Source organism: Poromitra crassiceps (assembly GCF_964638095.1).
Source record: "Poromitra crassiceps genome assembly, chromosome: 2".
Lineage (NCBI taxonomy): Eukaryota > Metazoa > Chordata > Actinopteri > Beryciformes > Melamphaidae > Poromitra > Poromitra crassiceps.
In genome coordinates this window covers 70,471,799-70,497,026 of record NC_139624.1, presented here as the reverse complement: position 1 = coordinate 70,497,026, position 25,228 = coordinate 70,471,799, and the positions used below count along the sequence as shown (strand labels likewise).

At 44.5% G+C, this 25,228-nt stretch overlaps 1 protein-coding gene across 1 annotated transcript; it reads left to right on the top strand.

Moving 5' to 3' along the window:
* Positions 1–1,810: 1,810 nt before the first annotated feature.
* On the top strand, positions 1,811–23,807 carry mybl1 (v-myb avian myeloblastosis viral oncogene homolog-like 1; the record flags this gene model as incomplete). Its single annotated transcript, XM_083632062.1, has 16 exons — positions 1,811–1,833; positions 5,975–6,074; positions 7,492–7,563; positions 8,178–8,270; positions 9,067–9,287; positions 9,981–10,182; positions 10,359–10,433; positions 10,725–10,835; positions 12,292–12,531; positions 12,639–13,031; positions 13,579–13,718; positions 14,308–14,422; positions 14,554–14,670; positions 14,844–14,948; positions 21,588–21,773; positions 23,679–23,807. 16 exons carry the CDS (start codon positions 1,811–1,813, stop codon positions 23,805–23,807), a joined length of 2,322 nt encoding a protein of 773 aa, XP_083488188.1.
* Between the last annotated feature and the right edge of the window lie 1,421 nt (positions 23,808–25,228).

Here is a 25,228-nt window from a genome sequence, read left to right as displayed (position 1 = left end):
TCTTCTACTACTACTACCACCACCACCACCACCACCACCACCACCACCACTAATAATCATCATCATCATCATCATCATCATCATCATCATCATCATAATACAATTGTCATTATCTGGACCTTATTTGCATGGAAATGACACCAGACTGATAATAATGGTAGTTTATTTTAATTATTTAGCATTTGAGCACGAGGTGTTACCGAAACACAATTTAAATCAGCTGCCAGCTGTAGAATATAATGGTGCAAGTCCAAATTACAGACTGATATAAAAATAATTTTAATTATTTAGCATGAATTGTTATCTATAGCTATAGCTGTGTGTGTGTGTGTGTGTGTGTGTGTGTGTGTGTGTGTGTGTGTGTGTGTGTGTGTGTGTGTGTGTGTGTGTGTGTGTGTGTGTGTGTGTGTGTGTGTGTATGTGTGTGTGTGTGTGTGTGTGTGTGTGTGTGTGTGTGTGTGTGTGTAGATAGGCTATAGACATAGATAGGTAGATAGATAGATAGATAGATAGATAGACAGATAGACAGATAGATAGATAGATAGATAGATAGATAGATAGATAGATAGATAGATAGATAGTTAGATAGATAGATACAGATAGGTTATATTTAGATATATAGTTATATAGATAGATATATTACACACTATGATGATGACTGAAAAAATATTGTCCACAAGGTGTCACCCAAACACAATTTAAATCAGCTGCCAGCTGCAGAATGTAACAGTGCGTAAGTGCTGCCTCTCATTGCTGAAGGAGACATTCATAATAGCTTCCTCTTTCGGTTACTGTAAATAATATTTTTTGGTAAATATATGCATTTCAAGTTATCAGGTCAACTAGGCTATTACACTGAGATGCGCAAAGCACACGTAATTAAAATACTAATTAGTGCCACTCAGGGATAACAACCTCAAACTATGAAGCAGCATCACAAAGTGGTTTAATGCACACGTTTTAAAACGTCACATTCGCTGTCTTTGATGAAACAACGAATTCCATTTTGGAACCCACTGGAACGCCGAGCAAGACCCCCGTGGGTCCCCGGACCGCACTTTGGGAACCACTGCCTTAATGAAAAGAGCCATTCTGCAGCAGCTGGTGAGTGGTGGTGATACATACAGTAGTCTGATTATTTTATGTACCTACACGCTCAATACGATAGGTGCATTCAGCTGCAGCAGTGCCCGGCCCTCCCATTTTCTGACCAATCATACGCAAAACTCCTAATTTCTGACCAATCAGACGCGAGTCTCCCCAGCCCTCTTTGCTCACCCCCATTTCTGACGAATGGGAGGCGAGGCCGCCTGCGCAGATTCAAACACCCCTCTATGAAGGAGGCTGGGCGCGAGAATCGGCGGGATGGACAAAAATCATAACGTCAAATAGAAGTACAGAGTGGGATGGAAACAGCCAGCCTGGACAATGTGTAACAGGGGTAGTGTGTTAGCTTCTGCAGCGTAACATTGGCTGTTGACGCTTAGATAGCCTACTTCGCTAATTAACACGTACAAGGAGAGGATATAGTTAATAGTACCGCTTCGCTTTGGTAAGATGCACCGTTGATGAGAAACGTATTTACAGAGATAGCATAATGTTATTATGGACTCTATGCTAAGTTAGCTTGCTCGCTAGCTGAATGATGCTAGCTGGCTGCTGCTGCATTGCAGAAACAGTGAGCAATGAATGACAGCAACTTCTTCTATGGATAAACGTCGGACAACTTCTGTTTAAATGGGATTTTAGAGCGCTGTCACACAGAGACTCGTCGTTGTAACGCCTTGATCAACCGCACGTACCGACTGTCATGGACAACGTGAAGTCACGCAGGTGGGTGCCAGTAGAGATATATTGTTGCTTTATTATCTGACTCGATATCTGTTTGTCACTGTCACTAGTGTTTATGTTGCACGTTGAAAATGGCTACAAATGATCAATACGGTACGTTAATCATCACTGCATGGCATGCCCTGGTGGATGACATTACAATGTTAGTATTGTATCTCTGACAGCCACGTGTGATGGCGATAAATTACATCGCATGTGTGCACCTGCACACAGTCACATTATTGTGACAAGGGCCAAACCAAACAGATTGTTTATGAATAGTTAAAGAGTAGCTACATTATAATTCAACAACGTTACGTAACGCTCCCACTAAGTTATAGTTTGGTTATTATAATGTTAGAGCGTGAATGATGCTTTCAGTTGAAAACTATTAGTACAGTCTTCAAATAGGCGTTATAATTTGACCATGGCTTTCACAGATGTTTTGTGTATTTAGCGCGAATGATATTAGAAAACAAATTACCATTTTCTAGTGTGCACGGTCAAACAGTAGTTATGCAATCCAGTAGCACAACATCCTGGAAACACACATTATAGTTGAAAGTGACAGGTAAGCCAACTTGTAGTTATTACTGTGTCATAGGCGTCGTGATATATTATTCGTGTGGCTTTTTTCTCTCCAAAAGGTCAAGCTACAACAGATAAGTGTTTCCTGCCTGTTTATACATACACATTTGTAGCATCGAGTCATCATGGCACACGGTGTTCCAGCAATCAGAAAAAAGTACATGAAAAAAAAGTACATGCAAGTTCCCCAACGTTAGTTTACAAAAACCTAATGTCAGAAAGAAACTGAGAGACAGACAAGAAATAGGGATGTGTTATTATTGTGACTCGATAACTCATATACTTGGCTTTCTTAAATTATATATTGAAGTAGGCAAAGCCTTGATTGATGATATTCAAAGACAGCTGGGCCTGGGAGCATGATGTACCGAAGATATTTGATATTAGTATTGATTTATGATGTGATTCAAGTCTACAAACATGGCAATGATGTAACTTCAGCCTAAATGAACTGTTCAGAGGCGGGTGTAGTGTACGGTACCCCCACCCACCCACTCCCTTTGTGTTTCCATCTGGGGTGAGATGGGTGGGCCTTTCTTTCACAATGACAAGACAAGCTCAAAGTTTGACCTGGGGAAAGCACTATAATGTGCTGGGCAATATCACAATATTATAATAATCCATATTGTGATATGAGAATAGATCATCTTAGATTTTCGACAGCTCACATGTGGCTTTGACTTACAACTGAACATTTAGCCCACTTTGTAGAAAATACCGATCATTCAGCCTAAAAATACTGAGATATGATTCTTGACCGCCCAGCCCCAAATGTGCTGATATCTTTTGGCCCATAGATGGGACATGGTGTTTTTACGTTGGAGTCTTTTTTATTTTCCACTACTACTGCGATGTTTGGCTTATATTAACACAGTGGTTTCTTTTACAAAGGGGAACTTAACCCTCTTAAACTTTTGCAGTGAGTTCAGTATTTTTTTTATGATTACGTTTTTATGTATTTTAAAGATAAGAAGGCCAAATTATGTTTTCTTCAAACTGTAAAAAGTCTGCCCACTGTTTTTTTGAAACTTCAGTGACTTGGACGGCTGGACCGTTAGGGCTTCGCCATCCCCCTGGCCACACCCTAGCGTACCGCCTCCGTGTCAGTGACACATACACACACCTCTAGAGGAGAAAGAGCCTGTTGTGGGATCACCTCTCTCCTCAAGCCCCCTCCTTCCTGTTCAGCCATAGGTCCACACTCAGTTCCACATGTCAGTGAGCCAGTCAGCTCATTCCAAAAGTTCACTCGCTAGGTTCAAGTCCCCACACTGAAGAAGACCTTTTATCCACGGTCAGATACGAGACCTGAGGAGAAGCCCTGTTTTCCCCGCTTTGTGTGTGTGTGTGTGTGTGTGTGTGTGATCATACAGGTCTGCTCTATGGTAACAGCTCGTGGCAACGGCTGTCTCAATTTATCGAGCTCGGCAGCGGTTTTAATTTATCCTCCATTTATTAAAGTCTTCTACACCACAATGTTAGGCAAAAGTGTTGCCCAGCAACATGTTTTATGGGAACACAGATTCACTGTATGGTGCTAGCCTACAATTCCGCCTGTCAGAACAGAACAGAAGAGAGGAATTATGCCTTGTGTATAGTCTTGACCTTATGAGCTGAGTTTGACAAACTTCTGGACAGAGTAGTACTGATGAAAATAACAAGATGGAGTCATCAGCACTCACAAAATAAGTCAGTGTCTAATCACCTTTTTAATGATGCACAGAGCAGACAAGCAAACAGACGCGTTTCAGCCCTAGGCTTTTTTCAGCACTCAAGAAAGATATACGTCTTGGCGACTTCATCTGTTATTTTTGTGTCTTTTTGGTCAGCACCTATTATACTCGACTGTGAGTGTTTCGTTTAAGTAGTATTCTGATTACCCATATAGGTCCTCTTCTATTGCATACTAGCATAATGTACCCGCGTTAAATAGGCACAACTGAGGTCTTTTGGTTGGCTGGAAATGATGGAAATGGTTTCCAGGACTTTCCAGGCAGTTCCAGGACTTTACAACCTGCCCACCATGATCTTCCCCAGATCATAACCCACCGCCATGCAAATTTTCAGCCCAATTTGACCCGGGTGTGGGCGTGCACTCACTCATTTGCAGAATATAGTTTGCGTAATAAAAAAAAATTGCTTTTATTTGAGCAAGTATCAAATTAAGTTTTGTTGACAATAATCAGACGTAAAGTGGTCTGGTACTGGTGCCTGTACTGAACATTTCCAAGCAATACCTGTCGTATATCAACATTCTTGCTTAGCCCTATAGGCCAGGGAGTGACAGAATAAAGAACTGTTGGCTCTATTCATATAATCTTCTCTTCTTCTTCTCTCCTTTCCAACCTTCACTCTATATGTTTTAGTGAGGATGAGGATGAAGAGCTACACTAACCTTCACTCTATTATGTTTTAGTGAGGATGAGGATGAAGAGCTACACTAACCTAAACCTTCACTCTATTATATTTTAGTGAGGATGAGGATGAAGAGCTACACTAACCTTCACTCTATATGTTTTAGTGAGGATGAGGATGAAGAGCTACACTAACCTTCACTCTATATGTTTTAGTGAGGATGAGGATGAAGAGCTACACTAACCTTCACTCTATATGTTTTAGTGAGGATGAGGATGAAGAGCTACACTAACCTTCACTCTATATGTTTTAGTGAGGATGAGGATGAAGAGCTACACTAACCTTCACTCTATATGTTTTAGTGAGGATGAGGATGAAGAGCTACACTAACCTTCACTCTATATGTTTTAGTGAGGATGAGGATGAAGAGCTACACTAACCTTCACTCTATATGTTTTAGTGAGGATGAGGATGAAGAGCTACACTAACCTTCACTCTATATGTTTTAGTGCGGAATGCGGATGAGGATGAAGAGCTACGCTAACCTTTACTCTATATGTTTTAGTGAGGATGAGGATGAAGAGCTACACTAACCTTCACTCTATTATGTTTTAGTGAGGATGAGGATGAAGAGCTACACTAACCTTCACTCTATATGTTTTAGTGAGGATGAGGATGAAGAGCTACACTAACCTTCACTCTATTATGTTTTAGTGAGGATGAAGATGAAGAGCTACACTAACCTTCACTCTATGTTTTAGTGCGGATGAGGATGAAGAGCTACACTAACCTTCACTCTATATGTTTTAGTGCGGATGAGGATGAAGAGCTACACTAACCTTCACTCTATATGTTTTAGTGAGGATGAGGATGAAGAGCTACACTAACCTTCACTCTATATGTTTTAGTGCGGATGAGGATGAAGAGCTACACTAACCTTCACTCTATGTTTTAGTGAGGATGAGGATGAAGAGCTACACTAACCTTCACTCTATATGTTTTAGTGAGGATGAGGATGAAGAGCTACACTAACCTTCACTCTATATGTTTTAGTGAGGATGAGGATGAAGAGCTACACTAACCTTCACTCTATATGTTTTAGTGAGGATGAGGATGAAGAGCTACACTAACCTTCACTCTATATGTTTTAGTGCGGATGAGGATGAAGAGCTACACTAACTTTCGCTCTATTATGTTTTAGTGAGGATGAGGATGAAGAGCTACACTCCACAGATCCAGAGAGCAAAGAGAAGGCCAAAGACAAAAAGCCCCTGTGCAAAGTCAAGTGGTCTCGAGACGAGGTACGTTTATTCGAGGCACCTGTGAGATCTGCTTATATGGTCGTTTCATATTCAGTTCTTTGAGTGAGTGAAATGGTGACTGTGGTGTATATGAGAGTAAAGGTGCGTTCACACCGACCTATTCAAGTTTTTCGCTGGCATCGAGTTGACATACAAAGTCAAAGCAAATGAGCGATTGAGCGTATATTCGCCCGGGAGAAAAATCGCTGGGCGTCCGAGCGACAGAGTGATAGGGCGAAAATTCGCTCGTCGCCCGAGATGAAATATCCCAACTTGAGCGAAATTTCGCTGGCAACAGTCGCTTGCTGATTGCTGATTGGCTGCCGTAACCCTGGAGTATTTATTCATTCTTGGGATCGGGGAAAAATGCAGTTGTGTTGTTTGCGTTATCATCCTGTCTAACGTTAGAGCTGTGTGCTGCTTGTTTCTTGACAGTGAAGATATTACAAGCTAGGTGGAAAAACCTTAAGGACACCTACAGGAGGCTGGTAAAACAATACAAGGAGGAGGGGAGGAGTGGGTCTGACCAGAGGACAAAGCCATGGACAAATTTCGCGGTCCTGTCTTTCCTCAAACCCCTTTACGCTCCCCGACCGACCTCGGAATTGTGCCTGTTGAGGAGCGATTTAAACACAGCGACAGAGCGATTCCAAAGGGTTGAATCGAGCGACAGGGAGAAAAATAAATATCTCGGTGTGAACACAGCTTAAGCATATTGTTTGCATGCAATGGGGGGCGTCTGGGTAGTGTAGCAGCACTCGCCTACCACCACAGAGACACGGGGAGCTTGGTCAGATGTTCCTACAGACACAGTCAGCCAGGAGTAAAATTGCAATGAACGATGGGTAGTCGCACACTTAGTATTTTCATCAGCAGCGGTAGATTCCCTGCCTACCAACACAAGGGTCGCAGGTTTGAGCCCCTGTTACCTCCGGCTTGGTCAGGTGTCCATATACCATGGATGTATTAGGTCCATAAGGGCACAATTGGCTGTCTGCGGGTAGTAAGCAGAGGAAGGGGGGAGGGTATGAGTCCTGGTCGCTGCGCTAGTGCCTCCTCTGGTCGGTCGGGGCGCATGTTCGTGGCGGAGGGGAACTGGGAGGAACAGCGTGATCCTCCCACGCACTACGTCCAGCTGGTGAAACTCCTCACTGTCAGGTGAAAAGAAGCAGCTGCTGGCAACTGCACATGTATCGGAAGAAGCATGTGCTAGTGACTAGTCTACGGCTCTCCCCACATCGGCAGAGGGGGTGGAGCAATGACCGGGACAGCAGGGGGGAAATTGGCCAAGTACAATTGGGGAGAAAATGGGATAAAAATGGGAAGAAAAGAAAGGTGATCAAAAAGAAAAGAAAATGACGTGTCTCTCTGTATGTTATGTGTCAGCATCTTCCCCTCTCTCCCTGCCTTCACTCAGGACGAAAAGCTGAAAAAGTTAGTGGAGCAACATGGAACTGACTCCTGGAAGCTAATAGCCAACTTTCTCCCTGTAAGTACATACAGTCATGTGTCTGCATGGTGTCATCGACTAGGCGTTGGCTGTCTGTCCCGACTAGAAATAATCTTCTGAACAGCGTCATCACAATTTCTTCTCTTTTATCAACATTGGCTGAAACATTGCTTATAGTGCAAGACTGTAAAATCACAAAAATGCGTATTTGCAAAAACACATGGAATCATCAGAAATGTAATCTTATTCTACCTTAAACTCTGAACTGAACATAGAGCAGTTTCTGTTCTCTTGAAATCTTCACATTTTAACTTGATTTTTCAACTGAACACGGTATTATACTCATTTTGTCATCTGAAAACCACAACCGGTTAATCTATTAACGTGTTTTCACGTTAATAGAAATTGGCTGTGGTGTCATTATCAGCGATGTTTTACTGCATCATATCATAATTATAACTATATTATTAGTGGCATACTGGCCCGCCCCTTTACATCCTAACAAATGTAATGGCTGCCCAAGCCATTTAGTGAGCTGGTAATTAACATGATCCCTAATTAGGATGTGTTTAACGAGCAGCCGTAGGTGTAACTCCTAAAGGTTAATGCTTTGGTGTCATGAGGTGTTGTTGCTTTGTGCCACTCTTTCACAGGGGAGGACAGATGGCCAGTGTCAGCACCGCTGGCAGAAGGTGCTCAACCCAGAACTGGTGAAAGGACCCTGGACAAAAGAGGAGGATCAGAAGGTAAGCGGAGCTGGGAGTTCCCGGTCCTCCTGGGTAGAAAGAAGAAGGATGATGAAATGGGTCAATGATAGGGAAGGTAATAGGAACGGGGAGTCGAGGGGTAACTTAAGTCAAAGCACACAGTACAAAATAAATGACACAATGTGTAATGTATCTTTTCCCCTCCTGACTAGCAGTGCGTGGTGGACATGCACAAACTCACGTCCCGCCAAAAAAACTCTCCATCTTGGCTTTTTTTTTTGGCTATGTAAATGCTCCACTACCTCATCCCCCCTAACTAACACAACACAGACTTTCCAAGGCACTGGTTTAGAGCCCAGCCCTTCTTTGTACCGAGCGGAGGCTAGTATCTGTCTGAGCTGTAAGACGAACAATGCGTTCCTTACATGGAACAGCACTCTGCAGGAATCTAAAGAATGTGCATCTCATTCCACCAAAATCCTGGCATCACAACAACAGAAACAGTCCTGTCGATAATACCGCCGGCTGCCAACCATGACATCATAAACATTTTCAACGATGACATCATAACATTCTTCAGCCAACAAGCTCTGGTGCTGCTGCTGCAGGGGAAAGAGTTAGAAACATATTGGTGGTATCAATGAGAGAAGAAGCACCTTCTCTGTTTATAGGCCTGTGCTATGAATTAATCCAACTAGGGCTTTACTCTAACTTCTTATACCAAAAATATCAGTAGATGAAGCAGTAGATACTGTATGTTTAATGAAGGAGAAATCACAACTGTCGGTGATTTAGTACATGTCCCTCTCCTGACTGCATGTGTCTGTCTGTGCAGGTGATTGACCTGGTGCACAAGTATGGCCCCAAGCGGTGGTCCGTGATCGCCAAGCACCTCCAGGGGAGGATCGGAAAGCAGTGCCGTGAGCGGTGGCACAACCACCTTAACCCGGAGGTGAAGAAGTCCTCGTGGACCCAGGAAGAGGACCGGATCATCTACGAGGCCCACAAACGCCTCGGCAACCGCTGGGCTGAGATCTCCAAGCTCCTTCCTGGACGGTAACATAAACCTCACACATATATACATTTCTCATCTCTATACAGAAGTGAAAGGTCGTATTCTCCTCCATCATCCAGAAGTGTAAATGTCTCCTCGCAGCCAGACAACGGTGAAGCGTACCGATGTTTCCAGAAGCTTTTATTCATGTTTATCAGTCACCTGTTTTTTTTACGTAAATTTACTTTGTCTTCTGTTGGAACACCTTTTCTTCATGAAACACACTGTAGAGCTACAGGACAGATAATAAAATGAGCTCTTGCTGTATGCCATATTAACCATCCATCCAAGCTAGAATGCTTCCATTACCATGACGTTACAGCTATCCATTCAAACTTTAAGCTAAAGCTAAAGTTAGCATGAATGTTACGCAATGCATTCAAACACTTGCCCACTTTTAAATCGACCAAATCACATATCACTGCTTTATCAAACAAATCACATAATAACTTGTTCCCATTTCACCTAGGCGCGTTAATTATCAAATGATAAACCCTTTGTATCACAGAGCAATGTTGAATAGCCGTCCTTCTGTGTTAGCCTGCTGCTCATGTCAATTAACCAACTCTCAGATGCGAGATCCCTATTTCCGCCAGAAGGGCGCCAAAATAAAAGACCCATTAATTTAAAAAAAAAGCACTACCAAAATAAAAGCTTGCAAGAAGAGGTTACCTTAATAGTCATCTCTTCAACAGGACCGACAACTCCATCAAGAATCACTGGAACTCCACCATGAGGAGGAAGGTGGAGCACGAGGGCTACCTACAGGAGGGCTGCCGGGGGTTCAGCTCCGCCCACGCCGGAGGGAAGAGACGCCACCACAGACCCTGCCCTCCCCCACCACCAGAGCCTCCACACTGTGACCACAGCCCCCTGGCCATGCCGGGATCAAACCAGGTCCACTGCCCTACAATCACTTTATGATGACAATATAGCCGATACAGAGTCTTTGATTTTTTTTTTTTTTTTTTTTTTTTATTCATTTATTTATTTGTTTGTTTGTTTGTTTCCCAACTAATTGTTGCCTCTTGTGTTGTCTTCATTGGGTTTGGGTTGGACGTGATGTTTTCTAGATGGGTGGATATCCTTATGATCCTCACAGCGGTCACTTGATGGACAGCCTCCCAGATACCTCCAGCTTCTTATCGGTGAGTCTGGTGTATGTGTTTCTGTGTATGCACCTGGGAAACACCTGTCACATCCCTTTATTTTCCTAACTGTCTGTAGTTATCCTTTTAATTGCTAACTCTTGTCTTCAAATCAAATTACTCTTATTTTCACTAATTTCAATCATGGATAATAAGAGGGGTGAATCTCAAAGGATATTCCATGTGTGTAAATCTGGTACCTTTTGTGTCTCTCTTTCTTTTCCTGGTTTTCCTTCCTCCCTCCGGTCCTCCTCTCATCCTCTCCTCCTCCCTGACGTTTGTGTATTCCAGCCGTCCTGCCTCGACGACCCCGACAGAGAGCAAAGAATTAAGGAGCTTGAGCTGCTGCTTATGTCAGCAGAGAATGAAGTGCCACGACAAGTGCAGTGCAGAGGTCCATGTGTAAGCGCACACACTCCCAATGTGTGTTAGCGTACCTAGCTAGCGTAGCCTGCGTGTGTGTTTGTAGCTTCCATACACTGCAAAAAAAACAACGTCATATCATTTAACCCCAGCATTGAGTCTTAAAATCATTATTATTTTCTTGAATCAAGTGTCATTTCCTCATCACTAGTGGAGTGAGCCTATTTAATCCGGCTTTTATCAAGATACTGATACAGATATTGACACTTGCTTCTAGAAAATTCCCAAATCTCACCTCCTTTTCCCTTGTTTTAATGAAAAGATTTGAAGACTCGAGACTAATGTCTTAATATGATGGACTTTTTGCAGTGTATACATGCGTAAACGAGAGTAGCGCACGTTTGTGTGCCTGTAGCCTGATTTGCTGTAGTAACTAGCTTCCCATCTATCTTGCTACTCATTCAGACTGGCCTGAAGCTGTGCTTAGTAGCCGCCCTACCCCACCCGCTCCGCCTCCATCACCATCGCCCCAAACATTAACCTCCTCTCTCATCCACCCCCCAGCCCTTGCTGCCATGTGCACGCTCAGCCCTCGCTGCCATGTGCACGCTCAGCCAGCAGTTTGGTTTGGAACCAAGTACTCTCTTCTTTTGTCTCCTGTTCGGTTCCTTTCCTCTCCCTCCCCAACACCCGTCTCATTCACTCCACTCATTTTACTCCTCATACTTCATTATCACACTGCAGAAGTTAGATTGATTAATATTGTATTAGGGCTGCAACTAAAGATTGTTTTCATTATCGATTAATCTGTTGATTATTTTCTTTGACTAATAAATTAGTCATTTTGGTCTATAAAATCTCACAAAATGCGGATTAACTTTTTCCCCAAAGCCCATGATGACGTCCTCAACTGTCGTCTTTTGTCCTGACCAACCACAACCCAAAGATAATCAGTTTACTGTAAAAAATATTCACATTTAAGAAGCTGGGATGAGAGATTTTATTTTATTTTATTTTTCTTAAAAAATTGTCTGAGCAGGGGGTGTCCCAGTGGCTCACCTGGTAGAGCGCGCACCACCAAGGCTAGTCTTTTGTGCGGCCGACCCGGTTCGAATCCGATCCGTGGTCCCTTGCCACATATCCCCTCTCTCTCCCCACCCCCTGTCTATCCAATGTCCCATCCAATAAAGGCAAAAATGCCCCACCCCCCCCCCAAAAAAACGATTAATCGTTGTTTTTTTTTTTTTACTTATTGTAACTTATCGTTGCAGCTCTTTACTGTATGATTGGTCAAGATTGGCCTAATCTGTTACAGTATCATCAGTGTCTGTTCCACATTTTAATGAAATGTATCTGATCACAGATGATTCCAAAATTGACACAAAATTAGAAAAATATTACATAACATAATACCAAACAATCGCCATTAAATTAGACACATCTGCTGCTGGAGCCATCTCTCTAACACCGGTGTTCTTTCACTGCTGCCCCTCAGAACTTGGAGCACTACTCGGCATGGTCTGACAGTGTGTCAGATGACACCCTGACAACAAGTAGCAGCAGCCTAGAGGAGCAGGCAGAAGGACGGCCCTGGAGGGGCCCCGAGGTCCCCCCGGGGCCTCCAGGACAGCTCCCCGTCTCCCCCAGCAAGTTCCTGGCTGTAGAGGCAAGTGCGGTGCTCTCTACATTGCAGACGATACCGGAGTTTGCAGAGACGATGGAGCTCATTGACTCGGTGAGTGTGTGTACGTGAGATGACACAGCAAAGAAATAATGGGAGTGTGAATTTGTAGGTAAAAATCAAAAGTCATGGAACATGGATGTATTGAAGAGCCACTGTAGATGTGTTTTGCTCTGCAGGACCCTGCGGCTTGGAGCGAGGTGGCCAGCTTTGACTCGTCTGAGACAGGGACACCGCCCAGGCAAACCCAAGGAGGTTACACCCCCCTCCATCAAGAGAGGACCATTGACGATTCAATGGGCTACACAGTCAACACCCCATCTACAATCTCTGGCCATGACAAGCACTGTGCTCCGTTTGGCATGGGCACTATGAACTCCCTCACTCCCATCAACACATCCAAACCCACCCAACCGTCCATCGGGAGGAGGAAGAGGAGAGAGAGAGGGGAACAGTCTCCTATGTGTGACAGGACCTGTGCTTCCTTCTTGGAAAATGTCTCAAACTCGCCCAAGAAAACGCCCACAAAGTCACTGCCATTCTCCCCCTCACGGGTAAAACTCAACCTCTATCTGCCTTTCTTTAACCGCTCAACTGACTTCATTGGCTTCATAGAGAGCCAAAGTGAACGTTACTTCCTGCTTCAGCACCGTACCAGAGATTTTCATCCGCCATTTATTTTCCCATAGACATTTCGTAAAATGCTTATAAAAATAGTTTTACTGGTTCAAACCAAACGGTTACAGATATATTTAGAAACAGGAGAGATCGGATAACATTTCACTCGGGCCAAAATGTAAAAAAAAAAAGTGGGTTTGAAGAAAATATTTTTTCTTTGTTTTGGTCAAAGTGAAATGTTCTATGGTCTCTCCCGATTTTAGCGTTAGCTGAACGTTTGGTTTGAACCAGTAAAACTATTTTTATAAGCATTTTACGAAATGTCTATGGGAAAATAAATGGCGGATGAAAATCTCTGGTACAGTGCTGAAGCAGGAAGTAGGCGGTCACTTTGCCTCTCTATTGCCATCATAGAATTGATGTACGATGGTTGCATGACGTGTGGGTAACAAACAGTCCATTCCTGCTTGGTTGTGTCCCCAGTTCTGCAACCTATCAGGGGCTGAGCATCTGAATCTGGATAACCCCGCCCTCACCTCCACTCCTCTGTGTGGCCAGAAGTGTCTTCTCAACACGTCCCTCCACAAAGAAACCACACCTAAGCACCAGAAAGAGAATGCTGGGTAAGTAAACAATAGGCAGCCACATATATCTCACAAAACATGTCTTGTCTTAATTATTGTGCTGTGCGGTTGACATGTATGCGTTTTTCATTGATATCATTAAATATAGCAATAAACGTCATTGTTTGTGATAATGGGTAAAACAGTGAAGCAAAAGGTACAAGACATAGCCGAGTATCATCACGCCATAACCACAATAAAGAACCTCCAGTGGCATGGCTTTTATACAGTGCCAAATTTACCAATGCATGTGTACTGTCTGTACTATGCTTCTGGGTGCAAATACCGTTGGTTTTAAACAGCAGTTCATGGTGAAACCATGGCCTCTTTGAACTCTAACTGCTTTAAGCTACGCACTCCATTCAAACTTTAAACACATCACCACTTTTAGAACTCTATCATCTTAATTCAGTTTAAATTTATCTTTCTATCCACATAAATATGAATAAACAGGAAAAGGCTAGAAAGATTGCCACCTAGATCCACAGTTCCCACAAGATTTGGCACAACCAAAGGATGAGTCTTTGACTATTCCTAGTGCTTGGTGGAAACACAGTACTATACATAATATGCTCTGACTACTTTCCAGGTCCAGGACTCCTAAATTCCGTAAGACCATCATGATTCCAACCCCGAGGACACCCACTCCTTTCAAAAATGCTTTAGCTGCCCAGGAGAAAATGCACGGACCCCTGAAGATGGAGGTAAGTGGTCAAGCATGGATCTCTGCATTTACCTGTTTTATTATTTATTTATTTATGATGTGCTTTTATTTGTCTGTTTTGATGTTTATGTGTTGCTTATGTCTATGGCTTGTGTTATCTCTCTTTTGCAGCCGCAGCCACTGGCGTTTCTAGAGGAGGACATCCGGGAGGTTCTGAAGCAGGAGACTGGAGCTGACATCTTCAACAGAGCAGACCTCCAGCCGGACTACAGAACGTGGAAACACAATGTATGTGTAACTTGCGCACCTCAATAACTTCCAGTATCCTACATAATAACCTACCCTCTTACCTGAAGAAAGAGATATTTTAACCACTTAAGAGACCCTGAAATGAACATGCAATTTTGTGCAGAGGGACAAGATGATTTATTGTTATGGGAATCTTGGACTTTCCATTTCAGATGGATGGCCCAGCTAGGAAGGTCCGCAAGTCTCTTGTGCTGGACCCTTGGGGGAAAGACTGCCTCAACACCCAGCTCTTCCAGGAGCAGCTCAACAGCGCACAGGTAGGTCACTCTGAAGGCTCTATATGACAGACACTGTGGACACAGGTAGGTCACTCTGAAGGCTCTATATCAGTGGTTCTCAACTGGTGTAGCCTCAGGACCCACTATTTTCCTTGTCATGAAGTCGCGACCCAAATTTCAGATTTTTTTTTAAACCACTCAAATTTTTTGCACAAAAAATAGCGCATTAATTTAATACACAATGCCTTCATGCACTGTTATAAACCTCAAATGAACAAAAAAGTGCAACAGAAGTGCAACTAGGGCTAAAAAAACAATTGAAATAAGGCAGACTTGAATTACAGGCCTATATGTTTTTAAATTTAAACAAGTCAAACTGGTCATGCTCAGAAAGTCTTATTTGAACTGTATGAAATATGAAATAAAAGGCAGACTTATCTTGAATTACATGCCTATATGTTTTTAAACAAGTTAATAATAATAATAATAATAATAATAATAATAATAATAATAATAATTGTTGGGTTTTAACCCTGAATAGCTGGATAAACGAATTGGCCGCTACAGGGCTCCTGCCAGAAAGCACTTGGGACACCAGGTGGGGTTCAACATGTTTACTTGTGGTAAGGCAGTCACCGACGGTACAGTGGTTTACAGTTTATCTTCTCTGACTGTTGTACAGGCAACCGCCGTAGTGAAAGGAAAAAAGGGAGGTTTTATCCCTCTGACAGGTTTCTAGCCGTTTATAGGTGCTCCACGTGTGTTTGCTCGTTTCTGACTGCTTCTAGCAGCTTCCACGGACGTTCATACCCGCGGTTAAGTCAGCCGCAACAACAGCTCTAACTTCCTGTTTGTATTTCCAAAATAAAGCATTACTAACACAAGATAATATCAACAAAACTCGCTGCATTAATATGAAATAAGTGATACAGCTCTGCCAAGGTGAGGAATTCTCAACAGCCGCCCCCACATTAGTCAATGTGTACACAAGGGAATTCCTCAAGTGTCCCGGGCGTTATCCTTGACAGCGGGGAGCTGGGTCGGGCAGGCGACTGGTCGGATAACTGCAGATCAAGTGGTGCCACCTCCGCCGCCCCATGACGGCAAGGGCGCAAACCCGCTGGAGGCAAAGCTATATCCCGCCGCCCCATGAAGAGCATGTGATGGGGACGGGATCGGCGCAGAGGACAGGGCGGCTCTGGAGGTCGGCCTGGGCACCGGTGACAAAGACGAAGTCGTTCCGGAGGACAGGCTGGAGGAAGACCAGCCTGGTATAGCTGGTCTGGAGGACGATCCGGAAGATGACCAGCCCGGCGAAGTTGGTCGGGAGGACGATCTGAAGGACGACCAGCCCGGCGGAGCCGTTCAGAAGGCTGGCGACATGGGGAGGGCTGCTCCGGAGGCCGGCGACGAAGAAAGGGCCTCCCCGGTGGCCGGTGACGGAGGCTGGGCCACCCCAGAGGCTGGCAACGAAGCTGGAGTGTGGGACTGGCTTCCTTAGACATCAACGGCTGAAGGTTGTGCCAGAGTGCAGTAGAGGCTGGCTGCTGGTGAGAAGAACTAGAGGTAGGTAGCTGGAGGGCAGGCTGGACCTCGGCAGGGCTAACGATCGAGGAGAAGAGGCACTGCTGCACTGAAGCCCGTTCTGGCGCACAACCCTCAGCACCCTGCAAAGCCCATCCAAGGGCCGTGTGGATTGCTATGGGTCCACCGTTCACTCCCCTGCGAACTGGCTTAGTGGCAGTGATGAGGTGTACATGATCTGACCCGAGCAACACTAGTGGACGTGCGTTGAAGAAGGGTTGCAGCGGGACCCGGCGTAAGTGAGTGTGCTGCCTTTTAAGCTTCTGCACTGGGTAGGTCTGCTCCATCAGGTCTAGACCTGAAGCGGTGAATGCTCCATGCACTTTGTAGCGCTTCTGTGGGTTACCTTTGGGAGAGACCTCGAAACTGACCTTTGCGCCCCGGAGGTGTGTAAGGTCTGTCAGCACCGTGCGTAGGACAAGAGTCTCACCCTCACCCTTCAACTGGAGCTGCTGGACAGCGGCAGGTAGAATCATCGTCCGTTGAGCTCCGTCATCCAAGACAGCGAATGACTCCATTGTGTTAGAACCACTGTGGAGCAGTACAGGGACAACCTTCAAGAGCACCTTGCTTGATGTAATGCTGGGTGTCAGGTAGACTTCTGAGGCCCTCGACGGTGGATCGCTGGAGCGACGTTGGGCTGCATTGTGGAGGACTTGGAGGTGAATGCCACCGCAGTCGCCGCAGGGCTTCTTGAGGTTGCATGTCTCAGGTGCATGGGCACGTGCACACCTCCAGCAGCGCTTTCCTTCTGCTATCCACTTCTCCAGGTCTGCTGCTGACTGTTCTGTAATCTTGCGGCAGCGGCTGATGTAGTGCTCTTTGCTGTCGCAGTAAAGGCAATGTATCTGGAATGGTTTCCTACCATTATACGACGTGGGATTGCTGGAGACGCTCGGTTGTGTGGGCTCTGCTCCGTAATAGATAGCTGCACTTTGACCTCTGCCCTTATACAGCATGTTCTCCCTTCCAGTACTTGGAGGTTTCTCCAGTTGGTAGCGCTGCACCAATCTGCTGGACAGACGCTGCTGCTGGGCTTTAAGTTGGAGCCATCCCGCTAAGTCCTGCAAGTTGTAGGGGTTGAGGCTTGTAGAGTTGAGCTTGCCTTGGAATTGCAGAGACTCAATGAATCCATCCCGCAGATATCTTGGTAGCTTGCTGAGCAGGCGGTCCACATGCGAGCAGCAGTTGAGCTCAGTACCTTGAGGTCCCTCTAATGAGAGCAGCATGCTGACTAAGAGGTGGACCTGAAGAGAGAAGCTCTGGAAGCTACGAGAGTCATTAGGTTTCACCTCAGGGGAGGTGAGGATCGCTGCTATTTCGCTCTGAGCCAGCTGGTGTGGTTGGCCATACTGCAGCTGTAGGGCCTGCACAGCTGCTGAGTACGGGTACAGATGGTGACGGCAAGACTGGCCAATCATTTGAGCCTCGGGCAGCTTAAGGTGTTCAAGTAGCACATGGTATTTGTACTTCTCGGTTAGCCCCAGGTGAGGCTCAAGTAGGTTGTCTAAGGCCAGCTTCAAATTAGCGAATTCTCTCTCGCTATCTGTGGAGAAGTCTGGGATTTTGGGCTTCGGTGCACCGTATAGTGGAGGCTGAGGCATGCTGAAGCCTGGCGATGCTACGGTGTGGGCTGATGGCAGCTGAGGAGGGAATGCTAGCGCTGGGCCCATCATCGGTGGGGCAGAATAGAGCGCCTGAGGTGATGCAGCGATTGAGGATATAGGAGCATAGTAAGGGGGAGCGTAACCAGATGAAACAGGTCCAACAGCTCGTTGCAGTTGTGAATTCTGCACCGTGGAATAGCTGTTAGGCACAGTGGGATGCAGCTGTACAGAGGCTGGAGCAGGGAACTGCTGTTGCACTGGAGGCGGTGCAATCTGGTCCGACGCAGCATAATAATGGAATGGTCCAATGTGGTGCTGCGATTGGGCTCGCAGGTGCTGCTGCTGCTGTTGCCTATGAGGCTGGAAGCTTGGTCCAGTTGGTTCATAGCAGTGGGGTCGTACTGCCGCTGCGCCCCATGCTTGCTGAGGGTCTGGCCTGTTGGGGTGTTGCCCGGCTTGTGGTAGCAACAACATACCAGACGATAGGTTAGAATAGAGAGAGCATGGAGAGGGCTCTGGGTGAATTGGTTCGAACCCCACATCATTGTATGAAGGCCTGGGGTACTGTGACTCTGTTGGTTGACTGTGCGGTCGTCCTGCCTCCTGCCTGAGAGGGATAGCTCTAGTCTTTGTCTGAACAGGAATCTGTCTCCGGTGGACCACCAATAGTTCTGGTGGGCATGATGCAGTCTTCCTTCGTTGAGGACTCTGATCCGCTTCTTCCTCCATTAGGTGGGATGTAATGTGCTGCAGTAACTCCTGACGACGACGTTGTCGTCTCTCATACTGTGCTAGTTGGCTACTAAGCTGAGCCATTTCTGCTGCCTCTCGCCTTTCTCGTCCCGAAATGGACTCGATTACGTCCCTCAGTGAACCCATACTAAGATGATCCGCTGAGTTGGGTCTGTGTATGGTTGTGTCCCAGTTTGAGGGTATACCTGCTTGGCTACCACTCGCTGCAGCTGCTGCTCCTCTCTGCTCCTCTTGCTGTCCCTCGGTAGGGCGGGAGGAAAGGGCAGGCTGGTGGTGGTTGGAGTCAAGGATATAATCCTCCAAATACCTGGGGGTCTGGTGTTGCCTCGAGGGTCTCTCTCGGCCATCAAGGCTTGCACGTGCTACCTCCTGGTCTGATGTCATATCTGTAGTAGCCAACGGATCCGGCTCGAAGGACCGTATGTTGGGTTTTAACCCTGAATAGCTGGATAAACGAATTGGCCGCTACAGGGCTCCTGCCAGAAAGCACTTGGGACACCAGGTGGGGTTCAACATGTTTACTTGTGGTAAGGCAGTCACCGACGGTACAGTGGTTTACAGTTTATCTTCTCTGACTGTTGTACAGGCAACCGCCGTAGTGAAAGGAAAAAAGGGAGGTTTTATCCCTCTGACAGGTTTCTAGCCGTTTATAGGTGCTCCACGTGTGTTTGCTCGTTTCTGACTGCTTCTAGCAGCTTCCACGGACGTTCATACCCGCGGTTAAGTCAGCCGCAACAACAGCTCTAACTTCCTGTTTGTATTTCCAAAATAAAGCATTACTAACACAAGATAATATCAACAAAACTCGCTGCATTAATATGAAATAAGTGATACAGCTCTGCCAAGGTGAGGAATTCTCAACAATAATAATAAAACAAGTTAACACATTCACTGCCAGCCGTTTTTTTTTTTACTGTAGGTAGGTTCTGCCAGAGGTTTTTTTTGAGGATTCTGGCTCATCTTTCAAGACCCGAGGATTCTTTTCTGCTAAGATTTTGTGAACACACAATATCTCAAAAGAACTAATAGAATGTGTGCTTTCTCTCTCTAAAAGAGTTAGTTTGTAGAGTTAGTAGTTATGTAAGCATTAGCAGTTGAATACAGCATGGTTTCAGTGTCTGAAAAATTATTCTGAGATAAACGGCTTTTTGTGAAATTCGATAGAACAGTCACTTTAACCATTCATTTTTGGCATCAGTAAGACGTCAGACATCTAAACAATAGTTTTGAACAGTAATTTCCTCCATAACAGCAGGAAACACCCCTCTCCTTCAAACTCCTCCCTCCGTGTGTGTTCTTCTTGGCTGCAGCGGGCGTGTCACAAGCTCGTTTCTGTTGCTGCTGTAACCTCGCGTCACCAGGCTCACTGCTTCTGCTGCTGCTGCCTGTCTGCTGGCGGCCGCTGTGCAAGTCTGGATGGGCTCGCTCGTTTCTTGTGGTTTCGGTTGAGAGCTTTGATGAAGCTTTTGCGATTCTGGTCTTATTTATGCTGCGTGTTTCAAAGTGTGTTCCACCCGTAATCTATTATGCAAATTTGCAATCCCGCACCGCCAGCAATCAGCGCGAAAACGAAAGCGTTTTCGCCAATCCATTTTCATGAGAATGGCTTCCTCACACTGCTTTTTGCTTGCCTTCCTCTAGTCTGGGAGAGCACTGTCGCCACTTAGTGGGTCGGTGGAATGGGTTGTACACGTTCGGCGGCTCCAATATTTATATAAGAGATGTAAAAGGGTTAGATGCACATCCCACGGTCAAAAAAAAATATATATTTTTTTTGACGTAAAAACACGTCATTGGCAGTCAACCGTTGGATTTTGTTTGACGTAAAAACACGTCATTGGCAGTGAACGTGTTAACCTGGTCATGCTAATCCAGTTTCAATAGTCTGAATTTAACTAATATGAAATAAAAAGGCAGACTTTTCTTGAATCACAGGCAGGCTATATGCTTTTTAGTTAAACTGGTCATAACTTTTAATTAAACTGGGGCCATGCTAATCCAGTTTCAATCATCTGAATTGAACTAATATTAAATATGAAATGAAAAGGCAGACTTCTCTTGAATTACAGGCAGAGCATATGCTCCAGCTTGTTAAACAAGTAAAACTGGTCAGGCTAATCCAGTTTCAATAATCTGAATTTAACTCAAATGAAATATGAGTTGTCCGCGACCCAATCAAAACGGCCCCGCGACCCACCTTTGGGTCGCGACCCACCAGTTGAGAAACGCTGCTCTATATGACAGACACTGTGGGCACTGGTAGGTCACTCTGAAGGCTCTATGACAGACGCTGTGGGCAGCAGTGGTGTAGAGGTTGTGCCGGCTTGTGACTAAAACAAATCACTGGTTTGAATCCTGAAACTGTATGGGAAAAGTGACCGAGAAATGCTCTCCCCTCCCTGACCCTCAGCAACTACCTCTGATGTGCTGTTGAGCAAGGCACTTACCCCCAAATTGCTGTAGTAGAGCTACAGTGGCCAGCAGTAGAGAACTGAGGTTGTACTGGGAGACTCCCAGATGTGGATGTGTATAACTGTATAAATGTGCTAGTGAAAAACAGCATGTAGTGTACTTTTTCTGCATAAATAAGGTTATTATGTCAAACTTCTCCGTTTGTATTTGGTAACAATTGATCTAAAATACCACATGAATTTAGTGCACCATCGCCATTATTGTTATTGTTAATTTATTGATTCATCACAAATGACTTGACTGACTCAGCATTGTATTGCAGATGCCAGAGGAAAGTCTACTGACCAGCTCTCTACTGATGACCGCAATCTCCAAGCAGGAAGAGTGCAGCCGCCCTTTGACCTCTGGGAGCGAGGGGCCCCCTTTAGTCCCCCTGCTTTGCCTCATCAGCCCCCGGGTGAAGAAGGTTCCCACCTCCCACAAAGCACCAGCACACGCCATGGTACAGGTCCATACGGGCCTGAGAGTATCGCTGCTCCCTTCAAAGCCAACAGACGCTTCACGCGCACCCAAAGTCCTGGAAACCCCACAGAGAGGAAACGTAAGCATTTTGAATGACTTTCATTGAAACTTCTGTTTGTCCTGAGTTGCATGTATTTAGCAAGCTCTTTATGTCCTTATTTTAAGCAATAGGAGCAGAAGTGCATAATCAAAGACTGCTATTATGCTACATAATTAAAGTTGAGCTGAAATGAAAAATGACTTATTTTCTATTTTAGATCACATCAGTTCACCTATTTAATAATGTATACAAAGAAAAATCACCAAAATCAAATTTCTTTAGTTTTTTCCAGACTTTCAAATTCATATCCCATTTCAACCAATCATATCACGACATGTCAGCTGTCAATCAATCTTAATTTCGAGGAGAAAACTGAGCAGGCAAGATGGCTGCCTAGTGTCTGTAACCTGCACAGAATTTTGTAGCTCATAAATGTTAATATACGTGGCCAATAAGTATGTAACATACAAAATAAAACAAACGGTAATGTCTTCATTTAATGTAAATGCAAAGACATGTAACTGGCTCGTTAACTAGCATTCAGGGTAACATTATTTATCACGGCTCTTTGCCATAGCTAGTCGACACTCTTGCCTCGGCTTGGAAATAGTAGTATGCAGTGAAGCGGCCAGTTGCCCGGTTCTCTGCGGATCCCACTCGTGTAGGGGCAGAACACGCTGAATCCCACTCCATTTGCGGGCTGAACATGGCATACAAGCGCCAGGATTGGCCAACGTCAACTCCAGTCCCCAGAACCGTCAAATCAAATCATCCACACGTTATGTTCCGCCTCTCGACCCTGTTCTAGTCAAAGCAATGTTTGTTTTCACTCGGATACGTCGTCACAGACTCTGAGATGTCATTTCATGCCGTCTTTAAAGTTACTCTTTACCAATACAATTTGGTTTCGCTACTGCTGAACGGGCTGTTTCAAGACAGAAGGGTCAACAGCGCCATTAAGGCCCAATTATACTCTACGCTAAAGACAGAGATGGACAGAGCCTTCTGTCCGTACGCTGCGTTCATTTCGTGCGTTTTCTGTCCGTCATCTGAAAACTTACGGATACGCATGAAACGGAGGAAAACCACACACACACTCATGCATTTGACTCTCTACTGCCCACTGGTGGATATATTGCTTAACATGATACCAACGTGAAAGACGCATGGAAGTATGTGGTCAGTGACGATATTAACGTTTGAAACGGACGCAACTATTTACGTATGAACATGGAGTATAAATGAGCCATTAGGCTCGAAATTATCAGACGCAATGTGAACAGTAGTGTTGGGCAAGTTACTTTCAAAATGTAATATACTACATATTACTAGTTACTTTCATTTGAAAGTAATACGTTACTTTACAATATTACTGTGTAGAGTAACGAGTTACTTATTACACTACTTTTGCATTACTTTCACCAAAATAACAGCAGTAACAGAATGACATCGCCGCCCCGGAACCATCCCGAAAAATAATTGATTCCGTCTGAAGTCAGTGTAAACCGTCCAAAATTCTAAATGTTATCTTTTTCCTTTGTTATTCTCATGTATAGTGGTTATTTGCATAAAAACACACAATTTGATTAGGAAATTATTATATCTTTATTTAAATATGTGATTTGATTAAAAAAAATGTTTAACTCAATTTGTAACTTGTGTTACTTGACAAAGTAACTGGTATAATATTACTGAAAGCCTATTGTAATAAGTTATATTACTGAGTTACTGCTAAAAGTAATATATTACATGTAGTACAGTATATTACTTTTGTAATGAGATACCCCCAACACTGTCCATAATGATGGCTAAATGGTCTTCAGCAGCCGTTGCTAACTGTCTTTCCTGCAGGTGAACAGTGAGTGGGAAGCGGTGGTTTATGGGAAGACAGAGGACCAGCTGATCATGACAGAGCAGGCCCGTCAGTACCTGACCCCCTACCCATCATCTGGCTCTACCTCAAGGGCCCTCGTGCTTTGAAGCAGGCCCCTCACACTACACACCGTCCAACAACTAAGACCTGCACTGAATCCTCCAAAAGACAATCTGGTGTAGGCAAACGCTTCTTTCTTCTTAAAGCAGAAATGCACTGCCAAGGACATCGACAAAAAAAGGCATGGCTGCTGTTATGTTTCTAGGTCACTGACTCACTGCCCGAGTAGTTTATTGTTTTTAACTAGTTGGCCTGTATTTTCCTTTTGAATACACACAAGCTGTTGTCCTGGCTACATCAACAGCTTTGTACAGATGACAAAAAAAAGCTAGATTTTTCTGCACTAGTCAATAATGTTGAAACAACCTGCACATACAGTAGGCTGTAGATATAGATTGTTTATTACTAGCAGTGGCTGCTTCTGAGTTTTATATTGTTAATATATTTGTTTAAATGAGGAAAAAAAAGATGTAATGCTACTCGTTATGTATCTCCTCCTCCCGCTTGTTTCATTGAACTGCCCTATCGCTGTTATCGGATCAAAACCACGTAGCATTCTTATTATTCTGACTGATGCCCAGTGTTTCCCCTACCATTCTACAGGCCTGATGACGCCCCCACCAGGCCAGAAATCTTTTTTCATTTTTTTATAATAATAAAAAAACACACATATATATATATATATATATATTATTATTATTTTATTTTTTTCCTGCTCTCCCCAAAATTTCAATAAACCTTTATGCCATATTATTACAATACAACAATACTGGTGTTGACAGTAATAGAAGATGCCAAATCATTCAAAACAATAAACATTTTGCTTTTAGGAGCAGCGGGTTCCAAAATGTGTCAACGTGTGTCGTTGCCTAGGAAACGCACATCCCATAATACAACTGTTCGCATCGCATCCCATAATAGTATGATGATACTTGCGATGCCATTGCGAACATAGATGCGAACAGGTTAGCTAAAAGTTTAGCGTCGCCAGCGAGGGCCCCCACCGTTGCGGTCGGGGTACGTTTCGAAATCCCTCCAGGCCTGAAAGTTTTTCTAGGGGAAACACTGGATGCCCATGGGTTTTCAATGGGTTTTTAACAAGCTGTCAGTGACCACAGGTCTCACACACACGTATATGATCATGTAACCTTTCAATTCAAATCAGAAAAACAAACACCAAAAATGCAGTTAGGTGGTTTTTTTGAGATAGCAAGCGTTATGTTGAGGATGCTTATCCCTGCTGATATGAAGAAAGAGGAAGCTGTCAGTATTGCACTACTGAGTTGAGTTTGCTTCTGAGAAAGGGAAGCAGGGTTTTAAGGGCAAACTGGACAGCACTTGCAACATGATGGTATCATTTTCAACAACACGACGTTTCCTTTCCAAGGCCATAGTGTCCGTTGAGACACTGGTTGAATGTATTTCATTGCAATGTAATTGTGTAAGAACCTCATAATGGAAGGGTACC